Source organism: Panulirus ornatus, chromosome 27, assembly GCF_036320965.1.
Source record: "Panulirus ornatus isolate Po-2019 chromosome 27, ASM3632096v1, whole genome shotgun sequence".
Lineage (NCBI taxonomy): Eukaryota > Metazoa > Arthropoda > Malacostraca > Decapoda > Palinuridae > Panulirus > Panulirus ornatus.
The window spans coordinates 995,211-1,022,562 of NC_092250.1; the positions used below are offsets into that span (position 1 = coordinate 995,211).

The window sequence follows — 27,352 nt, forward strand, 5'->3', positions numbered from 1 at the left end:
ATTGGTTTCAGCCCCATGTAGTAATGAGGATGAAAAATTTACACGTTTATGTGATAGGTAACAGATAAGGAAGAGGTGAAGTGGAGATGGAGCAAGTATTTTGAGTGACTGTTGAATGTGTCATATGATAGGGTGGCAGATGAGGGGTGTTTAGGTCGAGGAAATGTGAAATGAGAGTTGTGCCAAGGGATGTGGTGAAAGCTTTCCATAAGGTGAAGCGTAGCAAAGTTGGAGTGGATGGGATTGCAGCTGAATTTCTCAAGAAAGGAAGTGGCTGTATCATTAATCAGTTTGCTAGGATTTTTCATGTATGTATGGCTCATGAAGAGAATTGGTAGGATGCCTGTATAGTGCCATTGTTTAAAGGCATGGGAGATAAAAGTAAATGTTTGAATTACAGAGGTATAAGGTCATTGAGTGTACTTGTTGAATTGTATGAGAGAGTGGTGATTGAGGCAGTGGTAGAATGCACAGACTATTAGCCTGGGAAGGAACACTCTGTCTTCTGGATTAGTAGAGTATATGTGGATCAGGTGTTTGTTTTGAAGAATCTGTTCGAAAAATACTTCCAGAAAGGGAAGGGATTGTATGTGGCTTTTATGGATCTGGAGAAAGTGCATGCTAGGGTTGATAGAAATGCTTTGTGGAAGATTAACAAATACATGGTGTGGGAGGAAAGTTACCGGGAGTAGTGGCGAGTTTTTAGCAAGAGAGTAAAGCAAGTGTGTGATTAGGAAGAGGGAAGAATGGTTGGTTTCATGTGAAGTTGGGTTTTAACAGTGGTGCTTATTACCATGATTTTTAATCTATTTATAGATTGGCTAGTGAAGGAGTTGAATGTCAGAGTCATTGAGGAAGGGGAAAGTCTTGTAGTCTTTTGGGTTGAGGGGTCCAGGGAGATGAGAAGTTACTATTTGCTGATGACAATGCAATGTTAGATGATTTGAGTGAGAAACTGTAGAAGCTGGTTTCTGAGTCTGAGAAAGTGTGATAAAGGAGAAGGTTAAGAGTTAATGTGAATAAATGTAAGATTATTTTGTTTAGCAAGGTTGAGGGACAATTTCCAAATTTTAGGATTTGTGTAGCCAAGAGTGATTGAAGATATGTAAGTATTAGGATAACAATTACACCAAAGTTTTATATGTTGCCAGGGCCTGTTGCAAGGGAGCTCCTTAAGGTTTTAATTGAGTTGCAAATGTCAGTGGAGGTGAAGGCAGAGCCAGTATTTGTTTCAGGGTGGACTTTATAAAGGCTTTGCATGGTAGCCCTCTCTATGGGTCTGGTAGGTTCATGGTTAATTTAAGAGTACTGTTTTATGAGTAAGTTTACGTTGGTTTAGGATGCTTTGTGTCTGGAGATACAAATTATCTTCAGTCATTATGCATAGTTGGGTGTTGTTGGTTTTATGATTTATCACATTAAAGAAAGTACCAGTTTGCTGTTTCCTTTTCAATGAATATGTTGGTAATGTTATTGTTTAGAGTTTGGATCTCTTCCATGGTCTTTCTTAATGGTGAATGGGTTTGTTTGAGCATGTTACTTTCTTTTATAAGTTCTGGATCTTGCAGTGAGAAATTTGTGGTATATTGCTCTCATGTCCTTTTAACTAGCTTGGTTGATTGTGTTGATGAAACATGATGATGGCATGGTCTAGGGATGGAAAATTATCTGAAATGAAGTCTTACAAATTGAATTCTGTGTGCTTTGTGATTTTTTGATATTTGATTTTACAGCTGTGTAAGATGGGTGGGTTAGTGAAGTTTTATTAGAATAGGTAAGTGATCAGAGGAGAGTTTGTGCAGTGTGCTTCAGACATGTTTGAAGAATGTGTGAGAAATACTTCAGGAAATATGGATTTGTATGTGGCATTTATGGATCTGGAGATATGATAGGGTTGATAGAGATGTTTTTGTGGAAGGTCTTAAAAATACATAGTGTGGGATGAAGGCTGCTAGAAGCAGTGAGAAGTTTTTATAATGGATGTAAGGCATGTGTATCAGTAGGAAGAGAGTTAATGGTTCCCAGTGAAGGGTGGTTTTTGGCAAGGGTGTGTGATGTCCCCATGGTTGTTTAATTTGTTTATGGATGGGGTGGTGAAGGAGGTAAATGCAAGAGTCTTGGAAAGAGGGGTGAGTATGCATTCTGTTGGGGATGAGAGGGCCTGGGAAGTGAGTCAGTTGTTGTTCGCCAATGATACAACACTGACCATTCCAACACCTCATCCTATCATCCTGTTGCTTTGACATCTACCATTTTCAAAGTTTTTAGATCCCTCCTCAGCTCCCATATCCTCAGACATCTTGAATTGCACAGTCTCCTCTCTCATCACCAGTATGGTTTCCATGAATTGAGATCCAGTGGTGATATTCTTTCCTATCTTACTAACTTCTGGTCATCATCCATGAAAGATTTTGGGGATTCTATACATAGTTGCCCTTGACTTATCCAAAGCTTTTGACAGGGTGTGGGATTGGGGTCTCATCTCTATATAGGATCCCCAAAATCTTTAAGGGATGATGACCAGAACTTAATAAGACAGAAAAGAATATCACCAGTGGATAGAAAAGAATATCACCAGTGGATCTCAATTCATGGAAATCATACTGGTGATCAGAGAGGAGACTGTGCAATTCAAAATGGCTGAGGATATGGGAACTGAGGAGGGATCTAAAAACTTTGGATATGGTAGGTGTCAAAGCAACAGGATGATAGTTTGAGGTGTAAGAATGGTCACCATTCTTCAAGATGTGATGTTCCAATGTATGCTTCCAAGAAGAAGGAAAAGTTCTGCTTTTAAAACAGAACTGTAACAGACGAGTAAGCACAGGGATGTTTAGAGGCACATTTTTTTGAACAGTTCACAAAGAGATTACTGGAAGGGGCATAGGATTAGTAAGAGTAACACCAGGGTGTGAAGGAATAATATTCATCCAAGGTTGAGATAGAAGAGAAATAAGAACCAGAGTTGCTTTGTCTATGGGAGAGAGAGCTGCAGTAGTCAGAATGGAAGAATGAAGGAAAGGTCAGAGTGACAGAAGTTGTTTGCGATACCTTTAGCTAAAGACCAGAAAGACTTATCAGTGATAGTGAGGGGAGGTTATCGCACATCCTTTGAATACAGGAATACTTTGCCTTATGGGTAATGTACTTACAATGATTACAGGCAGTGATAGATACTGAATGGGAGTTGGAGGAAGATGTTTTTAAAAGTCCAGTATGCCTGATCCCTTATGTGCATGGCCTTAGAACAGGAAGGGTTGAACATAGATTGGAAGAAGATTCATCTTGGCGGAAGAGGGAGTAAACCAATCTTCACAGTAATAACCTATGTTATGCGTTTAGCGGAGACAAAAGCATCAACACACAAGAATCCGTAAGTTACCCAATGAAAGTCAGAAGAGAATTTTGATAAGTTATTCTAGTCAGCTTTGTTAAGGTGCATATATTTACTTTAGGAAGTGGGTGGCTAAAGGGGAAGTGCCATTTGAATGTATGGCTTCCTCAGTGCCTAGCAGGCCATCTGTGTCCACCAGCTGGGTTAATAGGTTAATGAATGTGGTGAGTGTTGTTTGTCACAGTGGGATGAATACAGGGCAGTTAAGGAGTAGGTGTTTGCTGTTTTCATTGTAGAAGTTGCATGAGGTGCCCTGTGATATGTTGAATCAGTTTGTAATGTTGAGGAGATAAGTTTTGTTCATAGTGTAGATGAATGTACCTTGTGCATTTCTAGGGTATGTAGTTTCCATTGGTGTATGTCTAGTTGCTTTGAGTTAAAGATTGGATAGTGAGGGTGTTTGTTTAGTGTTTGATGGCAAGAATATGTTTTGTAGCCTTTGGAAACACTGCGCTAGAGTCACCCTCTGACAGTGGCCTTTTAAGGGAGAGGCATTAAAAGGCTAAGAAGCAGCATTGTAGGTATGGAGACTTTTGCCTTGCACATCCTCTTGAGGGAGCCCTGAAGGGAATGGTCATCAGAGATATAGATAGATAGATAGAATGTGTTTTTGTCACCGTGATATTTGCTGTATGTTGGGGTATCTGTAAGCAAAGGCCACTGAAGTGCGAGGCACAGATGAGCTTAGCGTGTTACCTGCAATGTATGACAGACACTTAACAATCACATTGACCTTCATCATTATCCGTCCATCTTCCATCTGTCTGTTGTCTCTCTGTCCGTCCATCATCGAGAGTCACCACATGATATAGTGAAAATGCATTTTACCCTGTCTGTAAGGATCAGGTGAAATGCATGAAACTTTATACTTCATTCATTTGTTTCCCAGCATCTAGACAATTGAATGACATAAGACCGATAAGTGTAGCTTGGATATTGCCTGAGTAATTAACCTGAAACTTAAGCTGGCCATAGCTTTAGGAAAATATAACATTTTTGAATAGATCTTGGGTATCTTCAAGCAATATTTTCACCCATTCCTATTTCATACCTGATAACTATATTGCAATGCAGGCAACAAGAGGTGTTCCATTGAACTTCTTAATAGTTACTTTAGTTTGGTGGTCGGTAGATGGTTATGAAGTGACTTGGGAGAGAGGGAATTATACCTTTTTGCATAGAATTAATTATTGAGCACATTTAGGTGGATTTGTATTGGATGCATTTTTATTTTGTGTGGGTGTTGAGTGTATGAAGGAAAGATCATGAAAGAGACCTCAAGATGCTGGAATACCCATCTGATGCTTTTCAATAGTTCATATCCCATTTTTTACATTTTTTGTGTGATTTTACTTCATTTTAGTCCCTATCAATTTCTTTACCCTTAATAAATTATGATTTATCCCTTTCATCCTCTAGGCATCTGTGGTCAGATACTTTGCCTTATCTTTAATGGAATGATATTTCCTTTCTTTCTCATTGATGGTTTAGCGTTCTTTTTACTGGAGTAAGCCTTTCCATCTTCCTCTTATTGGTGTGATAGCTTGCTTGTTAACCAAGTGTACTTGCTATTTTTTGACATTCTGTAACTTTTGGTTCTTTTGATATCAGTAGAATTTGTGGATTACAGGGGTTTTATGGAGGATTTTTTCTCTTTTGGTCTAATTGGAAGTACTTTGTGAGGTACAGGTTGGTATTATTCTTACTTTGTCTTTAGAATATACAGTACAATATATGTTATGCTGTTTCCATTTTCTTTGGGCATGTTTTTAGATTTTGTCAATTAAAACCATCATAAAATGTGAGGTGATGGGATACAGCAGATTGTTGACAGTGATATAACATTATGGAACCACAGACTGTGTTTGGAGCTTGTTAGGCAATGCAGAATGCCAGGATTTCTGCAGTGACAAAGAATTTTTCTGCCTATTGTACATAATTTTTTCTTATCATTGAGGTATTTGCATGATATCTTTTTATTGTCTTCATTTGTTTGAATATACATTGATGAAATGTCTCAGTGATATTTGAAGATCATATAATGGAATATGCAGAGGCAAGCATGAATACAATTCAGTATATTGGTGGAGTAGAGTTACAGGTAGACCTTGGGGGCCCAAACATGTTAAGGGTCCCTTAGCCTGTCTGTAAAGGGGGAGCAGCACTATCGACATTGGTAATGATAATAAAGAGCATCAGAGTACATTTAGATATATGATATATAGTACATACAGTGATTTGATTACAAACTTAGTGGGTGGTAGTACTGTACACAAAAATGAAAACAGCTACATAGTTCAGTATAGGATATGGATATAACTGAAGACAGAGTAAACTCTGGATGGAGTAAGAGAATATCTTCAAGAGAATCAGTGAAATAGTCACATAGTTCTTGATATGTCGGACCGTTTACTTGGAAATCATTGATTAAAGGGCACTCAACCGTGATCTGTCAGATGTAGAGTAGACCCAACATTTGCAAGGTTTTGGGTCAGTGTTTTCTCGAAATTGCCAGACATACCTACAATGGAGGCTTACTCTGGCTGTGACAGTACCACACTGCCTGGTACAATTATAATGTTCTCCTTACTGCTGCTACTTTTGCCCAAACCTGTTGTAATGCTAGTATTACAGATACCAGGACTTCCAGCATCTTTTCTGAAGTTTATGTCCTGAATGGCTTTTCATCAAGAGCAACACAGACTATGGATCTGGTCAAAGCAGTTCTTCTGGGAGGGACTCGTGGGAATTGGGGACTCTTAGCAAAGTTTTCAGGATGATCATGACATTTATATCCAACATGCAATTGTACCAGTAGAGATTGGGTATCTTGATCATTATTATACGCTCAACATAGAGGGAGCAATTAGTGGAGGGAACAGATTCTTGCAGGACAATCTTGTTTGAGTGTTGAATGAGCTGATTTAGAATTAGAGGACTACAGCATAAACTTGTGATATGTTAGACCTAAATTCCATCATCATTAATTACATCATGGGGTTTTACTGTATTTTCTTTTGTAGATAGAATTCTGTCCACTCACCTTGTGTAAATTTATTGTTTCAAATTTTTTTCCTTTTGTTCCTTTTTGTTGGGTATGATTTTGATAATTTTAGCATTTAGTCACATATGTGGCATTACCTTTTGTGCAGTAATTGCTTGTCAAATTGAAATTGTCGTTCAGATAAAAGTGTAAAGTCACAGAAATTAAATTTCAACAGAAGTGAATGAAATAAGTAGAAAAATGAGTTTATACAATGAATGTTTCACATGACTCAGTTACTAAACCATGATTCCTAGTCTCTTTAATATGCAGTCAATGTAAAGCTTACAATAACCCATTCCTCTGCAGTTATGAAAGCTTATGATGAAAGATTTTGCGTGTCCTTGTATTTAATACCCATGTAAATAAGTTATCAGGTCACTTGTTGACAGTGGAACTATTTTTTTGGTGTTACTACTGTGTAAAGGAAATTATTTTCGACTTTAAAGCAGTCATGTATGTACATGGTGTTTTCCTAAGCGTGTTTAAAGTTACATTGACAGGATTGTTGTTAAGATATGTTGTAATCTATAATTCTGCAATGCCTCAGAAAGACAACACTATTTAGATGTAATTTTTGTATGCATTTTTATGTGAATAGTGAGAGAACTTTTGATATTAAGATTGGATCTGTGTTGAGGTAAACGTGGTTGCTCATCATGCTGTAAATATATTTATTTTTCATATACTCAGCTAATGGTCATATCCAGGAGACCTACGCAGATCCATTAATGCTGTCTTTGGTAATAATGCAAATGTATATCCACTGAATATATTTGGATATTGGTCTTGCACCAAATTATAAATTTGGTAAATAAGTAGAGACTATTTTTAGATGTATTCATATGTTCAGCAAGCAGCAGTGAAATACCATCTGAAAGTAACACCTGATAATCTCTTAGGTGAACCAGTTAATAATTTTCACTGCACTTAGAGCTTGGCTACTGAACCCCTACCAAGTCCTGTAGTTTTGGGCTGATGCAGTCAAGGTTCCTTGTGTAAGTAATTCATAAGGGGCCACGAAATGATACAGATCTAAACATTTACAATGTTCTTTTATCTGTTTTTGATTCACCAGAAGACCACAGAAAACACCTACTTTTAACCCCAAGTTACAGTCTCATATTGAAATAAATCTGTCACATTCCACATACTGCATGACATCATTTAGGTATAAAGATTTTTTTTTTTAGAATGAAAAGAGACAGTCCTGCAAGTTGGATGCATTTTGGTTATGTTACATTGTTTAGAAAAGGAAAGAAACAGGAGTATGTCAACTGTAAAGAAACAACAGAAACTTGTATTTTGATAAAGTGTTGAACAGATTTGTATCCTCCTCTATAGTGGTTTGACTCAGGATTTTTTTTGTGCCCAATTTGAACATCTCTTGATTGTTGCATACCTTGATGAGAGATGCTGCGTACTGTTTCAGAATATCTATATCTGTCCTTCATTCTGATAGATTTTATGTGGATTCATATGTATGAGGAGAAAGTTTCACTTTAGAGTAAACTCAAATACAAAAAGCTTCCTGTGTAGGGAAAGGAACTGTATTTCAGCCAGTTCCAGTTTCGAATCAAATTTCTCGTAGACAAAACTGATTCAGTATGTTGATGTAGATACTTTTAAATCTGAAAGATTTGAAGAACCTTCATTAAAGAGGACTAATATTCACAAAATAAAAGTTTTAAGTAATAGTATGTTTGATTGAGTTTCATCATTAAAACAGATTATAGTTGGAGCAGTTCACACATTAGTTCCTTGTAGCTCAGATGTATTGTACACATACGTTTTACTCCTTTGTGGTGTTTTGTGTTTTTTTCCTGCAGATTTGACGAATGTAACAGGATTGGTGTAATTTCTTAGTTTATTCAAGAGTGTTTTTATGGACGTCTCTCTATAGAAGAGATAATCTAAGGTGTGAGAAGACTTATCTGCAGCCAAAGCACTGATTCACTGAATGTCTTAGTTCTTTCTGAACAGATTTCTGGTCGGAAATTTGTCTCATTTCCAGGATATGTATTTTGTGTGAAACATTGCATTCTCATGGTTTGATTGCGAAATAAAAAGCTTGACCTCAATTCTTCTCATATATATATATATATATATATATATATATATATATATATATATATTTTTATGCTTTCATTTGTTAATGTAGGAACAAAAGTTGCTGGCATGGATTTCATCCATATTTGACAGGGATGAGATATTTAGGGATTTAATATAAATCCATTTTTTTGTGTGCGTTAAAATGAGTTACTGATAACTTTTTATTTTTCCCCAAAATAAATAACATTGGTCCTTATTGTACTTGGATAGAATTGGCATCCATCATGCTACCATTTTCAGAATGATCTAAAAATTGTAATATACCTCATTCCAAGTTCCAAAATGTGTGCCAAATATTAGAGAAATCCATGTAGTCAGTTTGATATGGTTAGTTTGAGACATGGTGGTATGGATATTGTATCATGAAGCAATACTTGTTATTGATTAGATGTGACGTAGATTAAGTGATGATTCCCAATGCCCATATAGAGGTCTCTAGTGACAGATTTGTGTCCAGGAGAGGGGGGGTCATGCTTGGAAGATTATCGGTGAATTTATCAAAGCAAATTAGTGTCTAGTAGCTGATTGTTATTAGAGTAAACCTGATATTTGGTTATCCACTTTATTTTGTGCAGCTGGAGATAACATTTTGAAGAGATCTTTTTGAAACATAAGACATGAAAAGTTTTAGCTTTTATCTGTGATTTGTTTGCAAAAATGTAGCACTAGATTTAACTGTAAAGGAGAAAGATAGTTAAGGTTCATACTGTAAGGTTTTGTGTCTCAAATACAAATTCAGGATGAGGTGTATCATAATTTGTTATATATTTGAATAAAGAGGTATGTTATAGTGTTGAATTAAGTTTGTATAGATGGCAAGATGACTCTCCATATGGAGGAAAGATTATTGTTAAGGATCGTATTGTAAGTTTTAAAGTTTGATATGCCAGTTCAAGTTAATTGCCGCATAAATTGTTATATATTTAAAGAGATATTACAGAGTTTGAGCAAGTGTGTCTGCAGGTGGGAGGCAGCCCCTCCTAATAAAGTTATTTTGCTGTTTCTTTCTATTCATGCTCTTTGAACATATTTTCTTTTGTCTGTGTGTGAAGTATGGTAGAAAAATGTATATATATATATAGTCTTTAGCCTCTTTTGTTCAATCATTTCACATAAGTAGCTTTATTTTTGGTACACCTATCCCTGACTTGTGATCGGGTTACGTTCCTGGAAGACCTTTCATGTTGAAATGTCACAAGCTGAGCACTTCAAACTCACATTATAAGTAGGGTTACATTCCCGAGCAAAGATTTTCCCAGTATAATTCTTATGGATGAACTCTATCAGAAATAACTTACCAACATTATACCACACTCTTTCATGATATGATATATAACTGATAATCAATGAAAACTTATTGAAAGAGGTACTGAAAAGTACCCTTTTCGGTAGGTTTTCACTGAATATCAAAGTTTTCTGCTGGAATGGGATAGGGTTGACTAAAGGTTAATGAGAAGGAATGAGAGAGGAGGACCAGTCTTGTTTACATCACCCCCCTGAATTATTTGATTCAGTACCTGTTGCCATGTCATAGTTAATGCAGACTATATTTATTGGAATCTTGACAAAAACGTTATGATAGGGGAGGGTAAGAATTGCTGCTTGAATGAAATGGAATCGAGTGTAGGTTACTGGGAGATGGAGGGATGTCTGTGTCACCTCCTGAATTATCTGATTGAACCCCTGTAGATATTTAATGGAACTTATTGTAAAACATGATGATTAAGGGCTTGAGGTGCTGTCGAACTGGAAAAGGGGTAGAGTGAGAGTACTGGGGTTGTCTAAATCACCCTATGAATGATTTGATTTACCAGTTATTGCTATATCATAGTTAATACAGACTTTGCATAACACTAATAAGAGTTTAAACTGAAGATCTTCCCATACATTTTCTTCCAAGTAGCTTATCAATTAGTCTTCAGCTGCTGTGAATCATTTGTTTCCTAAATAAGCCAGTCTCATCCACATTAGACACTTGTTGAGGTGCAATATCTTTTCTTACTAATTTCCTTAAATACACAAGCTACAGCCTCAAGTTTCTCACTTTCATCAAACCTAAGCACCTCTGATTTTACATAAATAATGATAGCCATCTATCTTGTATTCTCTTGAATATCTTTGACATTTCTTGCAGACATACTAATAAGACTGCCCTTTAGAGTTTTCAGATAATGGGGTTACAGGTACAGCAGCATTCACACACCATGGCATTTGTCATGCAATATTTTGTTTACAAGCCGACTGTTGTCGAGTAGGATACAAACATTATTTGCCAGTCTGTGGGATACAAATCAAATAGCATTTTGGTGTGACATCATTAAAGTATGAGTGAAGAGTACAAAATACTTTGAAATATGCTGACATATTTTATTATTAAAGGAAAAGATTACTTCATACCTTTGAATGTAAGGGAATTTTTTTTTTCAAATTTTCCAACAGTATGAAGCATACCTGTTACAAGTTGATAAGATACCCTAATTTTCATGTGTGACAAATGGCTCAAGTCGAACACCCTAAGTTGGGGTACAAATGTAATGCTCTTATGGCTTTTACCTTTTGAGTTTTCCAATGTACTTGATATTTCTTCAGGATAGTAGAAAAATTTGTATTTGAATTTAGTCCTTAATTCCGAGTTGACGACATAGTAGATAATGCCGCTACTGTTAATTTTAGGATCTGTGTGAATGTTCCTCATGATTCATAATGAAGAACTTTGAATCTATTAGAATTTTCTGAACAAGAAGTCTTGTCCAGAAGTGTTCAACAGTTTTCTAAAGTCAGAAAATATTTTGTTGGTCATGTATCTGTATATAATTAAGACTGAATTTTCTAGACCACAGAAGTTGAGCTGTATCGCACATTTTTACAGATAGGTCAGTCCACCTCAGATCTATGTTTTTATATTTTCATAATATGATGCAAATGCTTATATCCTATATCTTTTTTGTTCTTATCTCTTCCATCCTTTTATGTAGCACAATGATTGCAAAGGCTCTTGCAACAAGGATTTGAATTATAGAAGCATTTCAGTGTGAGATGATTTGGATTTATAGAGAACTGCTAATGGACCATACATGCTGGAATGTATGAAATGATTCATAATTCGTAGAATATTAATTCATTTGTATCTTTGCCTAGCTAAAGAATCTGTGTATGCTGATAACTGAACTTTTCTTTTTGATATGGCCTTGGATCTGCTGGTAATAGAAATTCAGAGAAAAAAAAGCTGGCAGGAGACCAAAGAGAATTAGATTGCTGCTGTTCCATGGCAAGGGATTAGCTTTTTGAAATGTGGTTGCATTGGCAGAAAGTAACGGGTAAGGAGTTTTAAAGAAATTGGCACTTGAGTGAGAGTGGAGTGTGGAGGTAGAGGGATTTGAGAGAGAATGATCGATGAGATATAGATGTCTGGAATAAATTTTAAGTAAATACAGGATTAGTATGCATCATGATGGTGACTGTCTCTCATTTAATGTGAGTAACATGAATGTTAAGTGATAGGAATGGCAGTTGTGAAAGCAAGGAAAACGAATACATATTCAAGAGGCTGCATTAGTGTGTGTGCTCGTGAAAAATGGAATGAAAGGATATAATGCAGAAGACAGGGTATTTGTAAGGTAAAAGAAAATTTGCTGATGTTTGTTAAGGCCAGAAATGATGAAGTCTGACCAAGAGGAGTACACGCAAGTGAAGTGAGGGACTGGAAGAATTATGGGAAGGGAAGGGAAATTAAGTTCAGGTGAGAGAACAGAGTTTGGGACACTCTTGGTGGAGGAACAGGAACTGAAAGAGTTTTTGCTAACTAGATTGCTTGCAGGAAGAATTGTATGAGAAGTTTGGCTAAGTTTGGCTGTATAAGTTTTCTTTACTTTAGAAGTTATACTGATTACTGGTGAGTAGCAAGTAGTTGATGTATTATTTTGTATAGACATTACTTCACTTAGTGTCTGCAAGCATCATCTCATTTAGCTTGTTATGTAGAATGTGTAAAATCAGATTCAGGTATTGTGCTAGACTTTACGATTTCGCTTAGTTTGATGTTCACAAAACAAGGACTGAAGGTGTTGTGTAGTCAAAATGTCAACACCCCTTGGTAGTTCCCATGACAATGTGTCATATGTAGTGTTTAAAGTAAACAAATTATTTTAACCATAAATTTGGTCATCTTTCACTAGAGCAGTTTGGAGGTAACATTCATAATATTATGCCGAGCTTTTGTAATATAAATTGAAATGAAGTAGGTTTTATAATATAAATCTGTTACTGGGGTTGCTTGATCGTGTGGTGTTCCATGGATTGGGTAGCATTATGGTATTTATCATACATCATTGTGCTCAAGTTATTCCAACCTCATTCCAAAACCATCAGTTCAACTGCATTTTATTGTTCAGGTGGTTGTCACCTTACCCTGTGGAGTGCATTACAATGGATAACAGGTTTTTCATGTAACATTTTGTCATGGACCATTTTCCAATGATCATTTGATAAGATTGCATCACATAGGGGTGTTGTATATTTTGAATTTTCATCGTCATCATTTGTTACTTATTTGTTGCTTCCCACATGTACAGTTTTGGACTCCTTTTCAATGAGTTCCTGTGGGGTAACACGACCTCTAAATATATATATATATATATCTTTTTTTGTACACCTGATATTCAAGCTGTTGCTTTTTCAAATTTTGAAGCCTGATAAGGCTTCATGTTGGCATTATTTTAGTCTTCATTAATGACAGGTTTTAGGCTATTGCTTCAGCTTAGATATCAGGAGGGTGTTATTTGCTTCAGAGTGTAGCTTTATTGGTCAACTGTGAAAAGTAGTTGGGTTTCCTATCAAAGATAATGCTAGATATATATTATTTATATTCAAATGTTTCCCCATTGTATGAGTGCTAAAAATGAATCATATTGGAATACAGTTGTCTCTTTTATTATTCCTGTAAATCTGATGCAAGTATGTGATGGTGTACTGTGAAGGCGAAGATAAGTTGGGTATTCAGACACTTTAGGGTACGAACAGTAATGACTCTTTCATTGTGCACTGATTACTGGATTACTTGAATTTGCTCTTATGTACTGATTTGGTGCTGTGGAGTGTGTATAGAGTCACTGATTTGTAAGAATCTGAGAGTGAATGCAAGGTTTTGCATGTGTTCAACAAGTTACTAACACTTTGTTGTTGACAAAAGATCGCAATGTACCAGAGTGGTGCCACAGAGTGTGTGCTGAATTGCTGGTTTGTGTGTGAGAATCTGGAAATGATTATAGGGTCTTCAGATTATTCGGCAAATCACATATACCTTGATGGAAGCTAAAGACAGGTATGCCCATTTTGGAACATAGGCCACTTAAGGACAGTGACAGTTTGAAAGTACAGGTGGTAAGGTGAGGTGATTGATTGGTTAGAAGAGTTGACTTTGAAGCTAAAGTTTGGAAGTTACTGCTGCAGACAGCATAAGCCACACTGGCCTTCTTGTTTTTATGTATGCATCCATCAGTACACAGTACATTGTCTGGCATGTGAAAGTGAAATATAATACAGTAGTGCACCTATTCAAAAGTACAAAAATTAGTAGTAAAGCTATAAAATACTGATACCATACATCAAAATACATGAATATAATTCTCCTTGGCAAGCAAAGTCAGGAGTTGTTATTTTAAGTTGCTCTTCATCTTGCGATATCTTTCACAAGGGAGAAAAAAAAATGAGCGTGTTTCAGGTGTAATTTACTAGGCTGAATACTTGGGCATTGTCATTTCACAATGGGCTCCCTCATTTTGTACAGTAACAAGAAAAGCATTCCTGTAAAGATGCATATGCTCCTGCCTGGCTTCCTGCCTTCGCATTCCAGGCTGCTCAGTAGTTTGCTTTAACTAAGTAAATTCGGCTTCAAGCAATCTCTCCTCTAATTGAGACAGACTATGGATTTCAAGCGATGCCATCTTGTCATGGGATCTTAATATGGGTACCTGTAGAAAACATTTAGACGAGCCAAATGCTCCTGCATTATGATTAATGACGGTGATTTGACCCTCATGACTATATGGTGTGGTGATCTTCATTCGCAATGATCACCACATAACCTATGTTGAAATGAACAATCTTGTTGGTTAGTTATACTCCAAAGAATTTCTCGCAGAGAAAGGCGAGACAATCCAATCACCAAATCTTTTCTCAGTGTTTTAAGATTCTGAGCTGTATATAACTATGCAATGAGTCCTTCAGAAATAATCTGTCATTTTTTGTAATCTTGACACTGATAGGTGTTGGATCCAGTTCTTTGTTCAGTTTAGATAAGGAGTAGTAAGAGGAGAGGATAACTAACATCAACATTATACTTAAAGGTACAAATGATTCTCGGTTCTACTTCAGTGAACACATTTTTGTCATCTTTTGAAACTAATTTTTTTTAATAAGACTTTGTGAACACAGTTGTTGACAACCTCTTTTATTAGTTTTTTATAGAAAAAAATAAACTTATTACACTCATTAAAGTTTAAAACTGTTAGTTGTGAATGAGTATGGAGTCGAATGGATGATTCAACTTTAGGTGGTGGTCATTCACTTCAAAGTAGATGTGTGGTTTATGCATATGAAAGATGGGTTTTATTTGGGATAGTGAATTAGTGAAGCCTGACAATATTTTTAGCCTCCTTTCTTCAGTCAGACTCTATTCAATCCATTCTTTGTGATTAGACATGGACATATTATATTTGTTATAGATAAATCCTTATGTTCGTGAATATATATGGGTGCTTGGATATACCAGTATGGATGTTAGGACATGAGGTTTTTGAAATATCCGGTCTTATGGAAGCCCACTGCAGTTAGGATGATGACAGTTTGCTGTATATTATTTTGTCTTGGGACTGGTGCTTGACTACACCCAAGTGTATTGACCTCTCTAGGTTAGCTTCAGACCATGAAGGACCGAAGGACCATATACACAGATTATATATGGTTGCTGGAATTTTACTTTAGAAACCTAAAGGAGGTGGTCCATATGTTCAAGCTTTTATCGAATGGTGTTTATAACTTGACAGTTTTAGTGACCCTGGCAGTTGATGGGCCTAAGGCCCAAATAACCAACCAACGAGTAAACTTTGTACCCTGTGGTGGTAAAATCTTGTAAAAGTGGAAGTTCCGGCAACCACAAGATATCTCATTCATCTGTTGCTGTAGCTGTATATCATCACTCTCCAGACTCAGACCTTTAGTGACTTGTCACATAACAAAATCACTTTATTATCAAATCAAGACATGAAAAATATTCCAGCATTGTACTTGTTGACAGGAGCCATAAAGTATTATTTATAGTCTTTTACATCAGCATTATTCACAAGGCTTTTACACCTTGGTCATGCCGAGTGCACACCAAAGTGAAGCCAGGAACTGGTAGTGAAATTAGAACTTATAGTTTGAGTATGACTTTTCTGCTTGAAAACATTCCACCGTGAGTAGAGAAGGTGGCTGCGATTGACTCAAACGCCTTCCCCCTACTGGTGATGACCATGGTCGACACAAACACCTGCCCCTATTAGCCAAATAGGGGACACAAACAACTGCACTTTGGTAGCCATATGACTGAAACAAACACCAGCCCCTTGTAGTCATATGCCTGACTGACACTCAACACCTGCTGCTGGTAGCCATATGGCTTATACAATCACCTGCCTTAGTAGTCATATGACGGACACAAACACCTGCCCCTGGTAGCCATGTGGCTGATACAAACACCTGCTCCTGGTAGCTATTTAATTGATGCAAACACCTGCCCCTGGTAGCTATATAGCTGACACAAGCACCTGCCCCTGGTAGCCATGTGGCTGATACAAACACCTGCTCCTGGTAGCTATTTAATTGATGCAAACACCTGCTCCTGGTAGCTATATAGCTGACACAAGCACCTGCCCCTGGTAGCCATGTGGCTGATACAAACACCTGCTCCTGGTAGCTATTTAATTGATGCAAACACCTGCCCCTGGTAGCTATATAGCTGACACAAGCACCTGCCCCTGGTAGCTATATAGCTGACACAAACATCTGCCTCCAGTAGCCATATGGCTGACACAAACACCTGTCCCTACTAGCCATGTGTCTGACACAAACACCTGTCCCTACTCGGCATGTGGCTGACGCAAACACCTGCTCCTAGTAGCTATATAGCTGACACAAACACCTGCCCTTGGTAGCTATATAACTGACACAAACACCTGCCCCTGGTAGCTATACACCTGACACAAACACCTTCTCCCGTCAGCCTCATTCCTGACACAAACACCTGTGAACACAGTGTTCAATATTCCTCGCCAGTCTTGGAAAATAGATTCTATCCCAGATGAACACTCGTACGAGAGTGGCACCTACATATATCATTGCTCGAAATCCATCAAGTCTTTGCACCTTTCACAACTGCTCACTACACTCACCCTCTTTCTTATTGCCTCAAAGGTGATATATATATATATATATATATATATATATATATATATATATATATATATATATATATATATATATATATATTCTTGAAAAATTAGTGTTCGAGATTTCTTGATTAGTAGCTGTGAATAAACGTAAATGGCCTTAATGGCTTTTGAAATGGCTTTTAAAAGTCTAAATTAACCAACCACACCAATAACTCTCTCTCTCTCTCTCTCTCTCTCTCTCTCTCTCTCTCTCTCTCTCTCTCTCTCTCTCTCTCTCTCTCTCTCTCTATGTTAACCCCCCATTCCCCCTTCCTTCTCTCCCCCCTCCCATCCCTATTACCCATTGGCCCTATTCAGGAGAGAGAGAGAGAGAGAGAGAGAGAGAGAGAGAGAGAGACCATGATGTTATGCATGAATAAATAAGCTTTGGTAGCAATATATCCACACCTCACTTCATCCTGTAAGGTCAGGTGAGGTTCTCCCACGGACCCATACCGCTCTTACATGGGTAGGTAAACCCATTCCTAGGGAGCGCTTTCCCCATTTACCATTTAATGGCGGAGATAATGCTGTTCCAAAGACCTTTTAATGGCGGAGGTAACGCTCTGGCATGGACCATTTAATGGCGAACGTAACGCTCTGGCATGGACCATCTAATGGCGAAGGTAACGCTCTCTCATGGACCATTTAATGGCGAAGGTAACGCTCTGGCATGGACCATTTAATGGCGAACGTAACGCTCTGGCATGGACCATCTAATGGCGAAGGTAACGCTCTCTCATGGACCATTTAATGGCGAAGGTAACGCTCTGGCATGGACCATTTAATGGCGAACGTAACGCTCTGGCATGGACCATCTAATGGCGAAGGTAACGCTCTGGCATGGACCATTTAATGGCGAAGGTAACGCTCTGGCATGGACCATTTAATGGCGAAGGTAACGCTCTGGCATGGACCATTTAATGGCGAACGTAACGCTCTGGCATGGACCATCTAATGGCGAAGGTAACGCTCTCTCATGGACCATTTAATGGCGAAGGTAACGCTCTGGGAAAGACCATTTAATGGCGAAGGTAACGCTCTGGCATGGACCATTTAATGGCGGAGGTAACGCTCTGGGAAAGACCATTTAATGGCTGAGGTAACACTATCCCATAGATCACTCACAGTGTAGGTAATGCCCCTCCTCCCTCCTCCCTCTTTACCCCCTCCACCTTTTGCGCCATTAATATTGCTTCCAAGCCATTTTTCATTCCTTTTTTTTTTCTTTTTCTCTTGACCTTTGTGTGAGATGGTCGATCAGAGCGTAACAATGGCCCAGGGCGAGGGCGAGGGATGGGGGGGTGTTCAGCTAAGGTGGTGGTGAAGGAGGGGCAGTAGTGGTGGTGGTGGTGGAGGGGCAGTGGCGGCTTCGGTGGTGGAGGAGGGTAGTGGCGACCTCACATACACTCACCGAGTCAGCGCGACTGTGGCTGTGGTGGCTGGAGTTACGACATTGTGGTAGTGAGGTTAGTATTACTACTACTACCACATACCCTATACTCCCCAGCCATGGCTACCACCACCGCCAAGCATCAGATGGGTCTTGGGGGCGCCGTCGTCGCCATTTTAGGTGAGTTTAGCGAACAAAACTGAAGATAATCCCGCCATATCCCCAGTCGGCCATTTTGACGTTCGGGTAGAAGACGAAGTTGAAGGTGTTTGTAGGCCTATGCTACTTCATGTAGGCCACTAGGACATAAATACGTCCTTCATAATGAAGTATAAGAGTTCCTTAAGTGTTGTTACATGGTCATTCACCGTATTCAAGGGTCAGAAACGAAGAAAATTAACTATTTCAATTTTGTAATTGTGTGTGTGTGTGTGGGTTAGGTTTGGCAATGGGTTTTGATAATCAATTTCAATTTATCTTTGCAGGAAGGTCTCAAGGTTTTAGACATTTAATATCATATTTTTTGTATAGATATACATAATACCTGATCTATTTCACAATTTGGTTCTGGGCAATTTGATGTTAGATCGAAATATTATATTAAACCTCCTTTGAACACCTCACACTCATACCCTAGACCTAACCACAATGTTTATATATAGTAAAAAAAAAAAAGGTTTAGAGACAATTAGAATAAAGTTATTATAAATTTTGACATCAATGAAAGCTAACGTAGATGGAAATAGATAGATTTCCTCGGAGATTATATTACTTTAGGACAGATAGTCTATCGAAGATAAGGAAGTAAACAAAGTAGATGGCTGTATCTTAAATGTTTATCTAACTTATTCCTGTAATGATAAATGTGATTGTTTATTCATAACAGTAACTGAACATCTTCTTCAGCAGTAAAATATAAACTTTGTTACAGAAAATAACAGCAGGATTAGTTTACATAGACGCCATAAGTAGATAAGAGGGACTTACATCCAATTAGCAGTTGGATCGTAAGGGGAGATTTTTTGATATACGGTTGTTAGGGGATATACGGTTGTTAGGTGATATACGGTTGTTAGGTGATATATGGTTGTTAGCTAACTGTGTCGTCTCATAACCTGATTTTTGATACACGGTTGTTAGGTAATATATGGTTGTTAGATAAGTGTGTCGACTCGTAACCTAGTTGTAGATGATAATGCCTCAAAATCAAGTTTACTGAGACACCATGACGAGGTATGAACAACAAATACAGTCACAAAGGGCAGGTACGTAACCCTAGTCACAAATACAAACAACATATTACATTAATAGACGTAGGAGAGGCACGGAACCATACAGACATCTGGCATGGGCCATTTATCATACTTGAAGGTTGTCATTAATGATTCTATTTCCGCTGGAGATGAGTTTGGTTTAGAGAAGGTGAGGCAAAGGGGTAAGGAAAGACTTGAGTTGTCGCGAAGGTGTGGTTGAAAGAGAGAGAGATATATATAGTGTAGTGAAGATGTATGTATATATATAGTGTAGTGAAGATGTTGTGGGTAGGGAAGACGGCCACCTAATTTAACCTGTAAGGATCAGGTTAAAAGCCTGAGTTAACGAGGGTATATTGAAGGTGGCCATTTGCCTGAGCCATTGTTAGGGTTAAATTTCAAAGCCAGTCATATCGGGGGTAATAAGTGAGGATGTAGGATAACGAAGAAGATAGAGTGTAGGGAAGATGAGGGAGGGTTAATGAACTTTAAGACAAAGGGTAATAGAGTCGAGAATGTAAATATAATTCGTTTGATAGTGTCTTCGTTATGATGATAGTGAAATAGTGGAGAGGGAGACGTATGGACACTAGTCCCTCGCGAATATTAGCGTTTCTAATTAACATTATCCTCGCCCTCTCTACTCCTCCTCCTCCTCCTCCTGCTTGAGGCAGATCTGGCGAGAGGGTGAGGGTGATAGATAGCGCCGAGGGTGAGGGTGATAGATAGCGCTGAGGGTGAGGGTGATAGATAGCGCTGAGGGTGAGGGTGATAGATAGCGCCGAGGGTGAGGGTGATAGATAGCGCCGAGGGTGAGGGTGATAGATAGCGCCGAGGGTGAGGGTGATAGATAGCGCCGAGGGTGAGGGTGATAGATAGCGCTGAGGGTGAGGGTGATAGATAGCGCTGAGGGTGAGGGTGATAGATAGCGCTGAGGGTGAGGGTGATAGATAGCGCTGAGGGTGAGGGTGATAGATAGCGCTGAGGGTGAGGGTGATAGATAGCGCTGAGGGTGAGGGTGATAGATAGCGCCGAGGGTGAGGGTGATAGATAGCGCTGCGGGTGAGGGTGATAGATAGCGCTGAGGGTGAGGGTGATAGATAGCGCTGAGGGTGAGGGTGATAGATAGCGCTGAGGGTGAGGGTGATAGATAGCGCTGAGGGTGAGGGTGATAGATAGCGCTGAGGGTGAGGGTGATAGATAGCGCTGAAGGTGAGGGTGATAGATAGCGCTGAGGGTGAGGGTGATAGATAGCGCCGAGGGTGAGGGTGATAGATAGCGCCGAGGGTGAGGGTGATAGATAGCGCTGAGGGTGAGGGTGATAGATAGCGCTGAGGGTGAGGGTGATAGATAGCGCCGAGGGTGAGGGTGATAGATAGCGCCGAGGGTGAGGGTGATAGATAGCGCCGAGGGTGAGGGTGATAGATAGCGTGTGTGTGTGTGTGGTTAAAAGGATCGACTGGTTAGTTGGTTATGTACATATATGAGAGGGCAGGAGTGAACGTCTTAATGGGTGTGTCCACACCGGAGCACACACACGCTATTGATCTCTCCATTACGCTGAACGTTTGTACGCTGAACGTTTGTACGCTGAACGTTTGTACGCTGAACGTTTGTACTTTCAACGTTTATACTTTCATTCTTCATTACTCTAAACGTTTCTACTTCCATATCTTCACACACACACACACACACACACACATATACGAGTGTAGAACTCTCTCCCTCATCTCTACAAATAGGTATTATACACACAGACAAACCACACACACACTCATACACACACACACACACATACACATACACACACACACTCATACACACACACACACACATACACACACATACACACACACACACATACACACACACACATATCTAATGTGTGTAGCGGGGTTGGAGGAAACAGTTTGTGTATGTAGAGCCGGGCAGGTGGGCCTGTAGTCGCGCTCAGAGGGACAGAAAGGACTGAAAACCAGGCAGTCCACAACCCCTGTATGGCCTGGGGTGGGTAGGTGGGGTGGGTGTAGGTGGTGGGTTATCCAGAACCCCTGTATGGGGTGGGTAGGTGGGTGGGTGGGTGTGGTGGGTTATGGATAACAACAGAGTGTTACAGATTCGTGTGTGTTAATGCTGGGTGTTGCTGGTTGCAGGGCTGGTGTGTGGTGGTGGTGGGTCGGTGGTTGTGTACGACCTCCAGCCGGAGGGGCCTCCCGATGACTACACCTACGTCCTCCTCTACCCGGCCTCGTGCCCCTCGACCTCCTCCTCCACGACCTCCACCTCCTCCTCCTCCGTCCTACCTCCGGTAAGCTTGCAGGAGGAGGAGGAGCTGGAGGAGGAGGTAGAGGTAGAGGAGTCTGGCCTCCCACGAGCCACACTCGATGGAGACCCTACTGACGGAGGGGCTACTGACGGAGGAGGAGGGGCCACAGCAGCAGCTCGCACCCCTACCAGTGTCTTACCCCCTGGGACGCCCTCGGGAGGAGCCGGTGACCCGGGTGTGGCGTGTGGCGGTGGAGACGCGGGAGGAGGATGTGGATGCAGCAGCAAGGGCTTGATGGCTGAATACACCGTGTGTGTGGCGTTCTCCATCTCCTCCTTCACGGACAAAGCCACGGTGTTCAGCTACGCCGTGGACGACACCCACACCAACATGTTCGCACTCAGTAAGTCCCTCTTCGTGTACGCCTCTGATCCAGTCCTCGAACTGGAAAGGTTTCTTCTGATTTGTTCTGTCTCGTATTCTTCTGTCTCGTTTTCTTCCGTCTCGTAGCCCGTCTGTGCTTTGATGGTGTCATTAGATCGGTTCTCGTAGCCTGTGTGTGTGTTGATGATATGCGATTGGTTTATACAGGCTTGCTGAAGGAATGTTGGAGGAGGAGTAGAAGAGACTTTGATTAGTTTATAGAAGATATCAGACATGGTCTATAGTTTGATTCTTGCTATTACCTTTACTAATTGGCTTGAAAAATACATGCTAATTTTAGTTTGTACTTGGTAGCATTGTTGGTTATTTGATAAATCAAATAAATTCGGATGAAGCAAAGCTTATTCAGGTCAGGGTTAAAACTTGTGCCAGCAGCCGAGGTTAAACTCGATGTCCCACTAAAGTTGAATAGATGTGAAGGTTAAATGGTTACAGTCGACTGTATTTTGTTATGTTATGCCTTTACTTGTCCAACAGTGTTTAAGTATCTATGTTTTAGCGTATATTAAACACCTGTGTCCATCTACATCTCTAGTATCTGTCTTTGTCCATGTATGGGACACCTGTGTAACTCAGCTGGTGTCCATCTAACACCTGTGTCTATATGCACCTGTGTCTAATATCCGTGTATGTCCATGGATGGGACACCTGCGTAACCCAGCTGGTGTCCATCTAACACCTGTGTCCATATGCACCTGCGCGTAACACCCGTGTGTGTCCATGGATGGGACACATCTATTGCAGCACAGCTGGTGTCCATCTTAACACCTGTGTGTCTCCCCTTCCCCTCCTCGACAGCCATCACGCCCCTCCAGTTCTACGTCACGTTCAACAGCCGAGCGAAGAGCGTCGTGGTGGAGGGCCTTTACGTGCTGGACCGCTGGCGACATGTGTGTCTTGTCGGGTCGCGGGGCCACAACCACACCTTCTACATGGATGGCGACGCCCTCGAGCACTGGCCGTGGCTGGAGGAGGACCCTTGCCTTCCTGACGGAGGAGCTCTCCTCCTCGGCCAGGATCAGGATCTCCTCATGGGCGGCTACGAGGCGGGCCAGTCCTTCCGCGGCAGCGTGACGGGTCTGGAGGCCTGGTCTCGCGCCCTGACTCCCGCCGAGATCCTGCGGGAGGGGTCGTGCCAGGGAGGACCTGCTACTACCACCACCGCCGCCCCAGGGGACTGGGTGAGGTGGGAGGGCGCTCCGTGGCAGCCTAGCGGCCGCTACCGCCGCCACACCGAGGGGCCGTGCGAGGCGAAGACCTCCCCTATGTTGCTGGTCAGCGTCAAACTCACCCGACCCGAGGCCTTCAGAACGCTGAGGTTCCTGGGCCTCAGACCATACCTGCCGCGCCGCCTGGAGGAGGTTAGGGGCCTCGCCTCCCTCCTGGACCTCCACGGCGACGAATGCGACCACGAAGCCGTCCAGGGCCGGACCGTCTGGATCAACGCCAACTACAACTTCACCTCCGGCCACTGGGAGAACGCCGAGACCGGGGAGACACTTGACTTCGAACTCCCTCGGCTCCGGCGGACGTACGAGAGCGGCCGAGGCGCCGTGCAGGTCAGCGGCAGCGCGTGGATCACGGACGACGTCAACAACGAGAACTGCCTCGCTGGCTTCACGCCGGAGGTGGTGCCCGTGTTCTACCTGCGCGGCATCCAGCCCAAGAGACACCTCCAGCCTCACCCTTACGGCTTCCTCCTCACCCCGACCTCCTCGAAGTACAGCATCTACTTCAAGGGGCTCCGCCTCTTGAGGATCGAGTACCACGCCGACCGCTGGCGGCTTTGGGATTCTGGGACGAACAAGACCTTGGCTGTGTGCGAGTGTCGCAGCGTGCCGGTGGGTCGCTTGCCTTGGAAGGTCTTCTACGGGGAAGGGCCGGCGAGGGAGGAGGGGTCGGTCGTGTTGAGGAACCTGACGCTGAGCATCTGCTCCACCTCGGAGTTCACCTGCGACGACGGCTCCTGCGTCAGCATGACCCAGCGGTGTGACCTCGTGATCGACTGCGAGGACTGGAGCGACGAGCGCCACTGCGACGTGGTGTTGACGCCCCCGGGTTACATCAGTAGCCTCCCGCCCTCCGCCTCGCTGGACATGGCGCTCCGCGTCTCCCTGGAAGTCATCAACATCAACCTCCAGGAGATGAAGTTCCTGCTCGACCTCAGCGTGGCCCTCCAGTGGTACGACCAGAGCGTCCAGTACCACAACCTCCGACCGGCGATGCACACCAACGTCGTCGGAAGCAGCGAGATCGAGTGTCCCCTGTGGCAGCCCAGCGTGGGCGTCTCGCCAACCTACGGCTTCGCCCAGGAACACTCCACGTCCGTCTTGGTGAAGCGCAAGACGAACGGAAGCATCCAAGGAGATGGTAAGTGAACCCAACACACGCAACATCTGTTTACTAACACTCTTAACTAATGATTTGAGTTCTAACACATTACTAACCTTAGCACTTAACACACTACTAACGTACTAACACATTACTAACCTTAGCACTTAACACATTACTAACGTACTAACACATTACTAACCTTAGCACTTAACACACTACTAACGTACTAACACATTACTAACCTTAGCACTTAACACATTACTAACGTACTAACACATTACTAACCTTAGCACTTACTAACCTTTGCACTTAACACACTACTAACGTACTAACACACACGAAAATACTAACCTTAGCACTTAACACACCACTAACGTACTAACACACACACACACACACACACACGAGAGCCGTAGGTTTTTCGAAAGCCACTGATCACATAGGATATCACCTTCACTCATGTGATTAAAGTATAAGTAACATGGACTATTTCTCTTTTATACTTGTCCAAGTAGAATCACTCTATACCCCACATACATTATGGCGGAGTTGCAATTTTCTTTTTATGGCATTTTATGGTCTTAGTGTTGCTTGCTTGTTTGCTTCGACTGTCATGGGGGGTTAAGAAAGATCCGTTGAGTCTCGCTGCCATTCCACAACCTTGTGACTGTGATCCACAGACACTGTGTTCGAGGGACGCCACAACCCGCTGCAGAAGGTGGTGCAGCTGCAGCCGGCCGTGCGATGCAGCTTCGACCTGCTCCTCTTCCCGTGGGACGTCCAGACGTGCAGCTTCAACATCACCATCGCCAACATCAACCAGGGGAACCTGGTCTTCAAGTCGTCGCTGGTGTCGTACCGCGGCGACCAAGTCCTGGACGAATACATCGTGGACCGGGTCACCCTCACGACCTCCCCCGGCAGTAAGGAGAACACTGTGAGGCTCGTCCTCGTGAGGCGTTCCCAGCAGTACATATGGAGTACCTACCTCCCGACGGCCCTCCTCCTGGCTATCGGCTACGGCACCTTGTTCATCCCGGCGGAGGCTTTCAGCGACCGGGGCACCATGAGCCTGACGACCCTGCTGGTGCTGGTGTCGCTGTACGCCGACTCCCTCACCGACCTCCCCGGCACCTCGTACATCACCCACATCAACACCTGGTTCATCTTCTCCATGACTTACCTGGGCCTTATCATCGCCACACACCTCTACACCAGCGACACGAGCGCCACCAGGAGGAACACCTCCTCCTCCTCCTTCTCCTCCCCGGCTCTCGTCGCCGCCTCCCTCCGAGTCTTCAGGAGGACGTGGGTGGAGGACCCCCGGCGGTCCTGCTCTCCCCACCAGCAGAACGAGTGTCTCCACGCCTCCCACATCCTGTGCCGCTCCCGCTTCATCTTTGCCACCGTCTTCGGCGTCTTCGTCGTGGCCTATTCTTGGCCAGTCATGGCGAGGTAGAGATGGCGCCCTTGTCCTCCTTGCCCTCAGAGAACGCTGCAGATGCTGAACGGAAGGACGTCCCTTTTTGGTCTTGAGTTCTCAAGTCTAAAGTCACCTCGCCTTCAGGAGGTGTCGTACCTCTTCTGAAACCATCCGACCGCTTGAGTGGGACATTATTACACGCTTCAGAACCTTTCTCGCGTGATGGAATGACGTGGTAGCTGAAGGGAGTCATCTCAGAAAGGGAAATATATATATATATATATATATATATATATATATATATATATATATATATATATATATATATATATACATGGGCAGCCATCGTCAGTAAAGCCTGAGAGGTTTGGTTAGATAGGACACCTCAATTACCATTCATGGTATGCAAATGATAAGAGATGGTCTCCGATGAAACTTGGCTCGTGTATTATCAACCAAAATGTGTATCAATAATAACCACCTGATGTAAAGTGATGCAGTGTATAATAATGAGCACACACATGAAACGTGTTTGCTCATGTGAGTCGCCTTCATACATAACAAGAGACATGCAGGTTCTTGTCCACCTCACACACACACACACAGGGCCTGACATGGAGTGATATGTGGAACTTCACAAGTACAATGCGATGGGAAAACGGTGTATGAAACTTGACAATGTTGCTGAAGGGCAACGTAGATGAAACTTGATATGTATTACTCCAGTGATGAGACTTACCACATGAAACTTGGCCTGTGATGCTGCTATGGGTGACCAGTTGAAACGACATACATGACACAGATAAAGACTTGCCTCGTTGACCGTCTTGTTTACACTTGTTTAAGCTCGTTGACCGTCTTGTTTACACTTGTTTAAGCTCGTTGACCGTCTTGTTTACACTTGTTTAAGCTCGTTGACCGTCTTGTTTACACTTGTTTAAGCTCGTTGACCGTCTTGTTTACACTTGTTTAAGCTCGTTGACCGTCTTGTTTACACTTGTTTAAGCTCGTTGACCGTCTTGTTTACACTTGTTTAAGCTCGTTGACCGTCTTGTTTACACTTGTTTAAGCTCGTTGACCGTCTTGTTTACACTTGTTTAAGCTCGTTGACCGTCTTGTTTACACTTGTTTAAGCTCGTTGACCGTCTTGTTTACCTCGTTGACCGTCTTGTTTACACTTGTTTAAGCTCGTTGACCGTCTTGTTTACACTTGTTTAAGCTC

General features: G+C 41.7%; 1 protein-coding gene across 1 annotated transcript; it reads left to right on the forward strand.

Moving 5' to 3' along the window:
* The first annotated feature begins 21,745 nt into the window (after positions 1 to 21,745).
* On the forward strand, positions 21,746 to 26,388 carry LOC139757473 (uncharacterized). The gene is made up of 3 exons (XM_071677993.1): positions 21,746 to 22,332; positions 23,172 to 24,743; positions 25,388 to 26,388. The coding sequence occupies exons 1-3, from the start codon at positions 22,224 to 22,226 to the stop codon at positions 26,164 to 26,166; spliced, it is 2,460 nt and encodes an 819-aa protein (XP_071534094.1). The 5' UTR covers positions 21,746 to 22,223; the 3' UTR covers positions 26,167 to 26,388.
* The last annotated feature ends 964 nt before the right edge of the window (positions 26,389 to 27,352 follow it).

Excerpts from the sequence above, each read along its gene's own strand:
- LOC139757473 (XM_071677993.1), top strand. The coding sequence starts at position 22,224 with ATGGCTGAATACACCGTGTGTGTGGCGTTCTCCATCTCCTCCTTCACG. Across the intron at positions 22,333-23,171 it reads CACCAACATGTTCGCACTCA|CCATCACGCCCCTCCAGTTC; the intron begins GTAAGTCCCTCT and ends CCTCCTCGACAG. Across the intron at positions 24,744-25,387 it reads CGGAAGCATCCAAGGAGATG|ACACTGTGTTCGAGGGACGC; the intron begins GTAAGTGAACCC and ends TGTGATCCACAG.